Below are 12852 nucleotides of genomic sequence, written 5' to 3'. Positions count from 1 at the left end.
GTCATAGTAGCCTTCTTCAATTTGGGATCAACCAGAGATGTAACAATACTTTGTCGATCCATGTCAGGATCATCTCAGGCAAGTTTCAGCCAAATCACATAGGCAGAACTTGAGAAGAAAGTTCAAAATGTGTTTTCAAGATGGCGGCTGTGGCGGCCATCTTGGATTTCGGATCGACCCGAAAAATAACAACACTTTGTCGGGACCATGTCAGGATCATTTCATGCAAGTTTCAGCCAAATCGAACCAGTAAAACTTGAGAAGAAGTTCAAAATGTGTTTTCAATATGGCAGATGTGCCGGTCATCTTGGATTTCGGATTGACCCGAAAAATAACAACACTTTGTCGGGACCATGTCAGGATCATTTCATGCAAGTTTCAGCCAAATCGCACGAGTTGAACTTGAGAATAATTTCAAAATGTGTTTTCAAGATGGCGGCTGTGGCGGCCATCTTGGATTTCGGATCGACCCGAAAAATAACAACACTTTGTCGGGACCATGTCAGGATCATTTCATGCAAGTTTCAGCCAAATCGCACCGGTAGAACTTGAGAAGAAGTTCAAAATGTGTTTTCAAGATGGCGGCTGTGGCGGCCATCTTGGATTTCGGATCGACCCGAAAAATAACAACACTTTGTCGGGACCATGTCAGGATCATTTCATGCAAGTTTCAGCCAAATCGCACCGGTAGAACTTGAGAAGAAGTTTAAAATGTGTTTTCAAGATGGCGGCTGTGGCGGCCATCTTGGATTTCGGATCGACCCGAAAAATAACAACACTTTGTCGGGACCATGTCAGGATCATTTCATGCAAGTTTCAGCCAAATCGCACCGGTAGAACTTGAGAAGAAGTTCAAAATGTGTTTTCAAGATGGCGCATGTGGCGGCCATCTTGGATTTCGGATCGACCCGAAAAATAACAACACTTTGTCGGGACCATGTCAGGATCATTTCATGCAAGTTTCAGCCAAATCGCACCGGTAGAACTTGAGAAGAAGTTTAAAATGTGTTTTCAAGATGGCGGCTGTGGCGGCCATCTTGGATTTCGGATCGACCCGAAAAATAACAACACTTTGTCGGGACCATGTCAGGATCATTTCATGCAAGTTTCAGCCAAATCCCACCGGTAGAACTTGAGAAGAAGTTAAAAATGTGTTTTTCAAGATGGCGCCTGTGGCGGCCATCTTGGATTTCGGATCGACCCGAAAAATAACAACACTTTGTCGGGATCATGTCAGGATCATTTCATGCAAGTTTTAGCCAAATCGCACCGGTAGAACTTGAGAAGAAGTTCAAAATGTGTTTTCAAGATGGCGGCTGTGGCTGCCATCTTGGATTTCGGATCGACCCGAAAAATAACAACACTTTGTCGGGACCATCTCAGGATCATTTCAGGTAAGTTTCAGCTCAATCCCACTGGTCAAACTTGAGAAGAAGTTCAAATGTGAAAAGTTAACGCACGGCGGACGGCGCACGGCGCACGGCGGACGGCACACGGCGGACGGCACGCACGACGACGGGACGAAACATGATGACTATAGGTCATCCTGACCCTTCGGGTCAGATGACCTAATAATTGAACACATATATTGTACTTGTAAAATATCTATGTATGAGCTAATTTATTTTCACATCTTTGACAGCTACATGCATGGACGTTCTATGGAACGTTTTCGTGTGGTTTTAAATGGGAAATTATGTTACGATTATTTGTATTTAACCTTCATGATTCGGTTGATGTAAAATACGACGAATGCGATGCTGCAATAATTGCCCCTTGCCGGGGCCCCATCTCTGCATCGGCCGAATATTTGTGTCAATTTCCATGTACAAGATGCTTTTATCGAAAAATGATTACAAAGCATTGTCATTAATGTAAGAATACTTCATTTGCATCAAATGTATCATCTCAAAACAACAATTTGCATACCGCATTAGTGGTTTATCTCACGAAACAAAACCGACACGACTGAGAAACACATGTCCATGTTGACATTTCCACGCAGCCTCGTTTTCAAAGAGTTTGGCAAATTTTATATTTAGAACTGTGCTAAATTTACACGGGGCTTCCCCAAAATTTCAATGGTCAAAACTGGACACCATAAGCAGAACTTGACCATCGATCATTATGGTATACACAATGACTTTTGGAAGGCCAAAGAACGTATTTAGACTGGTTTCCTTTGCCCAACTATTCACTTTAAGTACCCTTACTTAAATAAATTAAGTGACCACAAAAAGAAATGCATTGGGTTATTTTAAGTGCTCTTAAAAAGGGTGCAAAAATGTTTTAAGAACCCTTAATTAAAATTATATGACCATTGAAAGAAACGTCTTTTGGATATTTTAAGTGCACATAGTTGGGGAGTTCTTGTCCTTAAATTGCTCTCAATATACATGTAATTTTCAAATAAGATTTTTAAGTACCATTAATATTGTATAGTTTTAAGTGTAGTCTAAGTGTCCTTACTTGTTTTTACACCCTTATTCTTAAGTGTGGAACTATTTAAGAGCACTTAAAATTTATCTAAAAATTGCAAAATTAAAGATGCTCCACCGCCGACATATGGTATTTTTTGACTATCAAAAACAGGAGCAGACGATTTAGTATTTTTCTTCAGTTACAAAAGTTAGGTACTTTACACCATTACTAACATTGAAAATTTTGAGCTTCTAATTTTACTTCAAGTTAAAAATATGAAAAATAATTAATTGCATCCCGAAAAAATCTGTGGCACTATATCCTATATGGAATGAAGTACTGATTGCGCATGCAACAAAGGCAAAATTAATCATTTTACATTATTTTTTGTGTTAATTAGACATATATATACACGATAAAACACCAATTATTGTTCAAATAATGAATATCATTTATGCTCTGTCGGAGGTGGAGCATCTTTAAAGTGTCCTTATTTTTTTCTTTTTAAGTACATATTGTGATTCTTAAATTAAAAAACCTCCAATTTAAGTGTCCTTAACTTTTAAAGAATAAGTCTGGTTTATCCGAATTTAAGGACCCTTGATATATCAATATTAAGAGCAGAAATTAAGACAAAATTAATGACAAATTTAAGAAAAATTTCAGAGAAAATTAAGTGCTCAATTTAATGGTGATTTAAGGGCATATCCTGCAGTAGTGTATGAAGGAGATCTAAAAAAGCCTAATAATGATTTCTTGTAATAATCTTTTAAATTTAGTTGTTACTAATTAGTTGTTACTAATTATGTAAATGGTTACCATTGTATTTACAGACAAACAAATGAGCTAGATAATTGAGACGACACATAATTTCAACTGACACTTGCAGACTGCACCAACAGCAGTTTAACATTACCTTATCAAGGATTTTTGTTTTCCCAGTGTCGACATGCCCTAGTACACACACAACTGGAGATCGGAGCACATCTGTAGTACGATTCTTTTCTGCCTCTTCTTTCCTTTTCTATAGACATACAGAAATAAAATAGTAGTATTAAGAATGGGTGTTAACACTTTTTTAACTTCAACAGTGTTGTTTTCTATTTTATCTAAAATAATACATGTAGATGGAGATAATACTGATATGGATATTTACATTCCCAAATTCAAAAACAAATTTTTGGGTTTATTTTGGTAGAATAAAAGTTATGAAATACTCTCCGATACAAGTTAATATTGATTTGCAAAATTCACTAACGTAAATATCACAAGAAAGAAAGCAGGTTTCAAGCCATATTACCACCATTATATAATTGACCAACCATAATGCGTTCCCTGGCACGTTCTACGGGAGTCAAATCATCATCATCTTCACTCTCTTCTTCTAAACTACTTTCGTCTTCATCCTCATCTTCATCATCTTCTCGTCTGAACTTTCTTCTTCACTTTCCTCCTCCTCGTCCTCTTCTTCGTCATCTTTTTTCTCTTCTACAACTGTAAGATAAGTTATAAACATTAAACTTGCCAAAAGAATGAAAAATACTTGTGACACTTGAATAACTTGAAATTTTCTATTTGTGAGATGTCTTAAGACAATTTGAGATCACAAAGTATATTTTAAGTATTTTTTTATCTTAGTTCTTTCACAAGAGAATGATGTTATTTTTGTCACTATTGATCAAATTTGAGCATTTTAACTCTTCTATTTTATAGAATGGAAGAGTCCATGAAGAAATTTCTGGGGTGACAGAATTAACTTTATCAACACTGACCTGGTTTTACAGTTTTTTCCTCTCCCTTCTTCTCTTCTTTCACTTCCTCCTCATCTTCTGCGTCCCATTCATCCTTGGTATCATCCTCCGCATCCCAAACGTCAGCCACATCGTCTGTTTCCTCTGTTGGTTTTTTCGTTGGTTTTCGTTTCTGGTTCGGGGCGTTTTCTCCTCTATAGAAGCTGAGGGCGACATCTCTTCTACAGGCGAAGGTGTATCCTCTGCTTAACAGAGAATTAGGTCAAAATTTGAGATATAGGTCAAGGTCAAAGGTAAGCTTCATTCTACATCGATCAGACATCTTTTAAAATAGGTCAAGCTTATAAATTTGATATCTTGATATATCAAGATAAACGTAAAAGTGAAATGAATCTCTATTAAAATTAAATATCTCCATTTTCATGAAAAACACGCTTTAAAGAAACTCTTTACTTATGACTTTTCAAAAGTCATGTACACAATTTTTTTCAGGCATACATCTCTATGTCAGCCAGACTGTACCAAGGGAAACAACTCTGACTACATCTCAATATTTTTTCCAAGTGCATAGTTTCACAAAGGTAGGTCTGTTTTAGTTTATATATATAGGTTTGACTGGTTGGACCTTGTTGTTCTTTTGTGAATTAATTACAGACCTGTTGATTTTATATTGTTTTCAGACAAGCCTTGATGAATCTGGATTTATTCTTGTAATAACTGCTTTTACAAACGGTCTAACTAGTCCAAACATATAAACGAAAACGGCCTAGGCTTTACTGTTCAAAGTTATCAGAAATCTGACTTTAGATATTTTTAGATATTTTTCTTTCTAAAAAAAAAAAAACAGATACAAAAGTTTACCTGTGTGATGTTGTTGTTTCTTTTTTACGATTTGAGTAGACCGGACGTTTCTTCACAATCTCATCCTTGTTAGGAACATCAATACCTAAATGTAACACAACGGCATCAACATTTTCAATCAAAAGTGAAATGTCATCTAATTTCAAAATCTTTCAAGATTACCATGTACATAATTTTCCATTGGACTCTGTAATCTTTTTTGTCTTTTTAAGACAAGAGCTGATTGAGAACAGTAAAGACTTTCGAGCTTAATCATACAAGTACATTTTGCCAATTGGATCTAATGCCATACTCAAAAATCCTTTGTTTTACCCCTAAAATGATTGCACATATCCATATCAAGGCAGAAATCAATGTAAGTTGTCGAAGAAAAGCCAAGTACAAACCGACCCCTTTGCATTTTGAATTTCTCCATTTCATTTTTTCATCCTTTAATATTTCCCAACACCAAAAAAAAATAGATTTCTAATCCAATATCTATGCAGATATGCATACCTCTGGCCTTCATTTCCTCCAGCATCTGCATGGCTCGTTGGCGATCCTGTTTCTGAGTTTTTGTCAACAATTTACCCTCCTGTTTCAAACGTTCTTTCTTTTCTTTCTCTTTTTGCTTTTTCCTTTGCTTCCTCTCTTCCTCGATACGTTTCTGAAGTGTAATTTTTGTTCAGATATTTTGAAGGTTTTATTTTCTAGATCAAGGTTCATACAGAAATCAAGATATGAAATCCAAGCCTTCAAGGCCTTTTCAAAGCTTTTGATGATAAAATTCAAGGCATTTATAGCCATATTATAAGCATAAGAATTTCATATTGACAAGAAAATAAAAATGTTTCTTTCATTCTTCTCACATTAATCCTTTATATAGCTGATATCCAAGGATTTATAAGTCTCATATACGTCCTTGTGATATCTGATGAATTTTCAGAAATTTTTAAGTGAACAAATTATTTGAGAAATTTCAATCTAACCATCACATCATTGTCAAATAAAAACTAGAAAGCCATACTCTTAGTCTTTCGTTATAACTTCAATTTGCTTGAACAAGATTGACATTACAGATGCTTCAATTCCTCTACTTCCCCATACATCGCTATATCAAACTCATAACCATCCCTCCTCACCCTATCTCAACATCTGTAAGAAGGCCCCAATTTTTGAAGATTTAGTCCGCTAAACCTGCCTATATTATTAGGCTTTTTAAAAAAAAAATTTGTGCCTAATATATAGTCAGCTCACGGTACCTCTCCGGTTTTATCTTTAAATATCCACGTGTTGTTGAAGATTGTACCGTCTCAAAATACCGATATTTAACTATGATTTTACCATCTCAAACTGCCGATCTTTAACTATAAATTGCCTTGAACAATATCTAAAGAAAACCATTAAACCAATCCAATTCACTGTCAGAATTTAATATGATATCAAAATGCAGTCATCATTATTGTCCTCCCCTGCTGACGATAGCCAGGCTCCCCGCCATGTTTTTGTAGCCGGCTAATGATGCTGACTGATCCAGCTCAGTTAACCCCTCATAAATAACAAACCCACAGAAGACCCTGATTCTTCTCTTATTAAATATTGATAAAACCAGATGTGTTCCGAATATCATATTACCGATAACAGGTGGTACATTCTAGAGACTCCACAAACGTCATTTTAATTTTCTTGTCAATATGCCGTGATAAGCTTGGTACATCTAAGGGTTAAGATTTTTTTTTTAACGATTTTTCTGCAATTAATCACCAAAATTAGAAGGTGTCTGTGATAGATTAAGTAAATTCAAGGCCTATAATTATGTTTTCAAGGCTATACGACCATTTTTCAAGGCCTTTCAAGGCCATATATCAATTTCAAGGCCTTTCAAGGCAGACACTCAAAATTCCAGGCCTTTTCAAGCCTGTGCGAACCCTGTAGATAAGAAAAATATGGAAAATGTATCATCTATGTTTAAATGTTTTTGGAAAATTAAGGGACTTTAAACAGTTGTGTCCAGACAATTTGCTTTTATGTGAATTTGAATACTTTTCAAATAAGATGCTTGTCGCATCAAAATCTTGACACATCATTTCATAATTTTTCAGTGATAAATTGATAATTTAGCAAATTTACAACACACTTCAGTAGTCATCTTCATAAGAAAGTCAACACTCCAAAACAAGACTACTGTATAAAAGACATATTGTCACAGTTATCTGAATTTTAAATTCAAATTAATATCATGGACGTAGTCACAAACAAACTGGATTCCTACCTCCTCTTCCCTCTTTAGTCGTTCCTCTTGCTTCCCTTTTCTCTCTCTCCTCTTCCTCCTTTCGTAATCTTTCCTCCTCCAACCTCATGGCCTCTAATTGAGCCTTGATTGCAGCCACCTATATATTTAAATGAACAAATGTAGCAATGAAAATTGACAACCTTCTACTATCATTTTTATTCATGTCAATAGTTCAATCATTCAATAATATGATCTGACAAAACATTTAATTAAAAGAAACTGAACTGGCTTTTAGCCATTACAGAATTGTGGTGAAATATTTTTTGACCATTTGTCATTCTGTTATTGTTATGTATCTTTTATCTGTTTTCATACTGTAGATAAACCAGTTGTAAAAGCTTTCAGCTAGAATGTAACTATTAAAGCTGGTTTCTTATATTTTTTTTTACACTTTTTACAAACAAAAACACACCATATACAACCATTAAACATTCAACCCCAACTCCTTCTGGCCTTATTTTCACTTATATCAAATTAAAATTAAATGCAGACTGGAATGATGAAAACTGGGTAGTTTTTTATATTGATTTCTTTTGCAAATTACTTTATGGCTTACTTTGTGCAGTAATTTTATGAAAGGCTCGTCCAAATTTGGTTCTATTAAGCACTCCCTTTTTTGTTTCAAGTTTAAGTGCCCCTGAGTGCTTATTGGGCCAAAATACAGTATCTTTTTTTCCCCATCAAAACTTTTTATATTAACATATCTACAGTCTGTCATTCATCTGAATTCATCTTACAGCTGCTCTTGGCTTTTTCTTCTTTTCTTCCTTCTCTCCTTTCTTCTTCTTCTTTTTCCTTCTTTTTCATCTTTCTTTTCATCGTCTTCATCCTTCTTTTCACCTGAAATTGATTTACAGTCAGTACTAGTGTTTTCATATAATTCCTGAATAGATTGATCAAAATTGAATATCAGGTTTAAAGAGTTGTCCTTCCAAGATTTATAGACAGACAGGGTAGAAACTGCTGTCCCATATCACAAACAAGAGGCCCAGAGGGCCTGTATCGCTCACCTAGTTTGTAATGCCAAGTAATGCTCTGAATACAGGTTCATTGTTTCTTTTCTGAAGGAATTTTAATATTAACCTCTAAATCCCCTATTGGGCCCCACCCCTCCTGCCCCCGTAGGGTCAGAGCCAAAATTTTATACATGTTCTATTCCCCTTCCCCCAAGGATGTTTATGGCCAAAATTTGGTTTACAATCCTTGCAGAACTCTAGGACAAGTAGCGATTTATAGGATTTACCTGTAATTCCCCATTGGGCCCCGTCTTCCTGCCCCCGGGGACCAGAGAGCCAAAAATTTATACAAACTCAGTTCTTATTCTCCCAAGGATATTTCTGGCCAAATTTGGTTACATTCCATGCAGAACTCTATGACTAGTAGCGATTTAAAGGATTTACCTCTATTTCCCCTATTGGGCCCCATCCCTCCTCCAGCCCCCCGGGGGGCCAGAGCCAAAATTTATACAAATTCTGTTCACCTTCCCCCAATTCAAACAAGAGATCCCAGAGAGGGATCTTGGCGCCCACCATAGAATGATCTATGTCTGACAATGGAAAGAAGGATCTTTTCCCTGCTTTTCAAACTTTTTCAAATAGTACAACATATGATTATTAAAGACAAATCGCTTTATTTTCTCTGAGAATCAGCGGTTGAAATCCAAGATAGGATTTTGTTTTGATTTACAGTTTGGCCCCCGCCCCTCATGGCCCCCGGGGGATCAGCTCCATAAGGATGCTACCAGTCAAATTTTATTGAAATCCGACCAGCGGTTATGGAGAAGAAGTCGATTGTTGACGGACACCGGACGATGGACGCCGGACGCCGGACGCCGGACGCTGCGGTATCCCATAAGCTCACCTCGGTCCTTTGGACCAGGTGAGCTAATAAAAACAAGACTCAAAACAATGTGAATACATTATCCTCATTTTGAGGGAAAAAATAATATTATAACAATAACAGTGTGCCAAGAGTTTACAGTATACAAGTCATTTATGTATGCGGGTACAGTGTATACCTGTATCCCCATGTATGATGTACAGTACATGTATATCAGTGTAAATCCTTGATATGTATATGATAAAAATATTGTATATTATGTGTATGTGTACACACTAAAACACAAATGAATTATATGCGACACTCCTCATTATTTTAATGTACATGCAGGTCGATGATCATCACTTTTAGTTAATAATCTTTTAATAAATGTACACAACTTTTGCTGCTTAATTTTGATATAGATTTCATATGTTTATACATAAATATACGGTATATAGAAATAAATCAAAATTTAATATTTCAATCAAAATATATTTCAAATATTATGATGTAATATTACATGTGTAGAAATATATGTTTAAACAAAAATAAGAATTTGATTAAATAATAAGACTCATCAACGTGGTCCGTTTATCATATGGAATAATAAACAACCATATAAATTTCTTGCTAGAATTAATTAACAGAGTCAGAGACATATAGGATCTATATTTGTATGTCTCTGACAGAGTTATTTGGATACAAGGGTAGCTAATAATAAGAACTTTTTAATAAATTTCAACTTAATTTATAATATATCAGTTATATTGTTGATTCTTGACAAAATACAAAGTTCTGTAACTTTTCAAAAATCAAAACTCATAGGGCACCTGTTCACCTGTATAATTGAACTGGCTTCATAGGTGTAATTACAGGATTAGGGGAGGGGCAGTCATGCATGACAAGACAGGTGACCCCTAGCTTTTTTTTATGACACGAATAGAAAATAGACTCAAGCTTGGTTATTGCCCTAGGCCTGGAGTCTGGCCAGTACAGGTAAAATTCACCAAGCGACTTATGAGGGTATAATAAAAGTGTAATGACAAAACTGCTAAATGTACAAAATCTGACATTCTAAATGTGAAATACAATTATATATAGCTGTTAATTTCTAGGATGGCAAAAACAAAGATATATGATTCAAATAAATAAATAATAAAATCAAATAAAAAAAAAAATTGAATACATGAAATATATTAAAATAAATATAGCTATTTATATCTAGAATACCTAATATTTGATCTGAGTAATAAATGTAGCTATTAGTAAATGTATTATAACAAGTATAAAATATTTGATCCTAATAAATAAATAAATTCAAATATTTTCTGAAAAAAATTATCTAAAGAAAAGATGCATGTGGTAAAGCCATATTCCAGTTTACGGTATAGTCTTTACTTTGATATTAAATCTCATATTAGGCTAAATTACTCAGATGAAACCCATATATAATAATTTACACCAATAAAAGTAACCATTTTCTTTAATAAATTAGTTATTTACACACTAATTTAGTTATGCTAATTTTTAAATACTTAGTGCATTTGGTGATTCATCTGAAATAATTGAAAGATATTTAAAACCATTCAATGAAATATATACATGAACAGATTATACATGTACAATTTATGCAATAAGTAGGAGTATCAGGTTCATTTATCTTGTGCACTACGATGTGAACTCTAGTGCACTACAGTGTTAACTCTAGTGCACTACAGTGTTAACTCTAGTGCACTACGTTGTTAACTCTAGTGCACTACAATGTGAACTCTAGTGCACTACGATGTTACATTTAACTCTAGTGCACTACTACAATGTTAACTCTAGTGCACTACAATTTTAACTCTAGTGCACTACGATGTTAACTCTAGTGCACTACATGTTAACTCTAGTGCACTACGATGTTAACTCTAGTGCACTACGATGTTAACTCTAGTGCACTAGCTAGTGAACCGGAGTTAACTTTACATGTGCACTCCAGTGCACCTCACTACCAAGTTTAGCTTGCTCCCAACTGTAGTAGCGATTTAAAGGATTTACCTCTATTTCCCCTATTGGGCCCCACCCCTCCGGCCCCCGGGGGCCAGAGCCAAAATTAACAAAATTAAGTTCTGTTCCCCTTCCCCTAAGGATGTTTGTGGCCAAATTTGGTTACATCCATGTAGAACTCTATAACTAGTAGCGATTTAAAGGATTTACCTCTATTTCCCCTATTGGGCCCCGCCCCTCCTGCCCCTGGGGGGTCAGAGCCAAAATTTATACAAGTTCTGTTCCCCTTCCCCTAAGGATGTTTGTAGCCAAATTTGGTTACAATCCATGCAATACTCTAGGACAAGTAGTGATTTATAGGATTTACCTCTATTTCACCTATTGGGCCCCGCCCCTCCTGCCCCTGGGGGGTCAGAGCCAAAATTTATACAAGTTCTGTTCCCCTTCATCCAAGGATGCTTGTGGCCAAATTTGGTCACAATCCATGTGGAACTCTATGACTAGTAGCGATTTAAATTAAATGTTGACAGACGGACGGACGACGGACGCCGCGCCATGACATAAGCTCACCGGCCCTTCGGGCCAGGTGAGCTAAAAATTGTTGTGTAATACACATATTGCACATATATAAGAATATCCATATATCTGTAGAGACAATAGCCTGTTGTGCATGTTGTTTAATTGCATTATTCATTATTAACTATTTTTAAGTTGCAAAGTTTTGATTAACTTTAATTAGTCCAGGTCAATCAAGGTCTACAGGAAAAAGCTCTTAGCAGCTCCACTTAGTGTTTGAAGCAATATCACACTAAAGGAATTATGATTGCTTGAATATATAAAAATAAAGTAACAAAATAATCTAATAAAGTTAGATTTTCCATCAGGTTAGACTATATACATACTAAAAAATTAAAATACTGCAATTACTCTGATGACATGAGAATCACATGCTATGGTCAGCTTATTTACTACTATATGCTATTTTGAACTCCAGTCATTTTTTATTGACTTAAAATTCAATGCATAATATGTGTACATGTATACAATGTATATGTATGTGCTATTTGTGTATGAATATGATTGTATGAGAAACACCGAGGTCTTTCATCATGCATGTTTCTGATTCATTTGATTCAGAGGCAAATTCTGGACATCATATAATATGATAGCTATATGGTTCATTGGCAAACTATATGTACAAGTACATGTATATCACAAATTAAACCAAGAGAGCTGTCTTCATTATCTACACAGAAATTGTATACATAATTGCATATTAGACATTCAGAACTTATAACACACACTAAACAGGTCTTATTTCAACCTCAACCCCTTTCTTTCTTTTTTGTTTTTTTTTCTTAATTTTCTGTAATCCTTGAAATCATATAACCAAATGTTTATAGATTCACCAGAAATTTATCATCATGTTTTCAACGAACAATGGAGCTTTTTTTTTATCACACATTGATATGTATACATGTATACACATATGATTTTGAACAAAATTGCATATAATGTCAAGTTTGCTCTCCGTGCTTATTTTACTTGATTTATTATTGTATTTCATTTGGACCTTTATAAAATAAATGGTTATCCAAGGCAACTTAAATATCGTCTGAGATATTTATTTAAAAAGTATCATCAGAGATTTACATGTAGATAACCATTTTTGTCTCTGTCTAGTACGATGTATCTTGTCTATTTCATTATTTATCGATACCATTATTTTTATATCTG

General features: G+C 35.0%; 1 protein-coding gene across 2 annotated transcripts in view; it reads right to left on the bottom strand.

Annotated features, from left to right (window-relative positions):
* Positions 1 to 3095: 3095 nt before the first annotated feature.
* LOC138326704 (nucleolar protein 58-like) overlaps positions 3096 to 12852 on the bottom strand; it is a 33568-nt gene continuing 23811 nt past the window's right edge. Inside the window, exons 1-6 of one of the 2 annotated variants that reach the window (XM_069272710.1) lie at positions 7285 to 7402; positions 5529 to 5679; positions 5034 to 5118; positions 4194 to 4414; positions 3744 to 3915; positions 3096 to 3445 (exon numbers count right to left, since the gene is read on the bottom strand). In XM_069272710.1, the coding sequence (XP_069128811.1) occupies positions 3806 to 3915; positions 4194 to 4414; positions 5034 to 5118; positions 5529 to 5559 (447 nt within the window). In that variant the 5' untranslated portion in view covers positions 5560 to 5679; positions 7285 to 7402 and the 3' untranslated portion in view covers positions 3096 to 3445; positions 3744 to 3805. Of the gene's footprint in view, positions 3446 to 3743; positions 3916 to 4193; positions 4415 to 5033; positions 5119 to 5528; positions 5680 to 7284; positions 7403 to 8042; positions 8146 to 12852 lie in introns of those variants that run through there. The other variant, XM_069272709.1, reaches the window with a different exon arrangement.

The sequence above is a fragment of the Argopecten irradians genome, chromosome 7, assembly GCF_041381155.1.
Source record: "Argopecten irradians isolate NY chromosome 7, Ai_NY, whole genome shotgun sequence".
Taxonomy (NCBI): Eukaryota; Metazoa; Mollusca; class Bivalvia; order Pectinida; family Pectinidae; genus Argopecten; species Argopecten irradians.
Note: the sequence above shows the minus strand (reverse complement) of the source record. Positions and strands in the feature narration are given on the sequence as shown.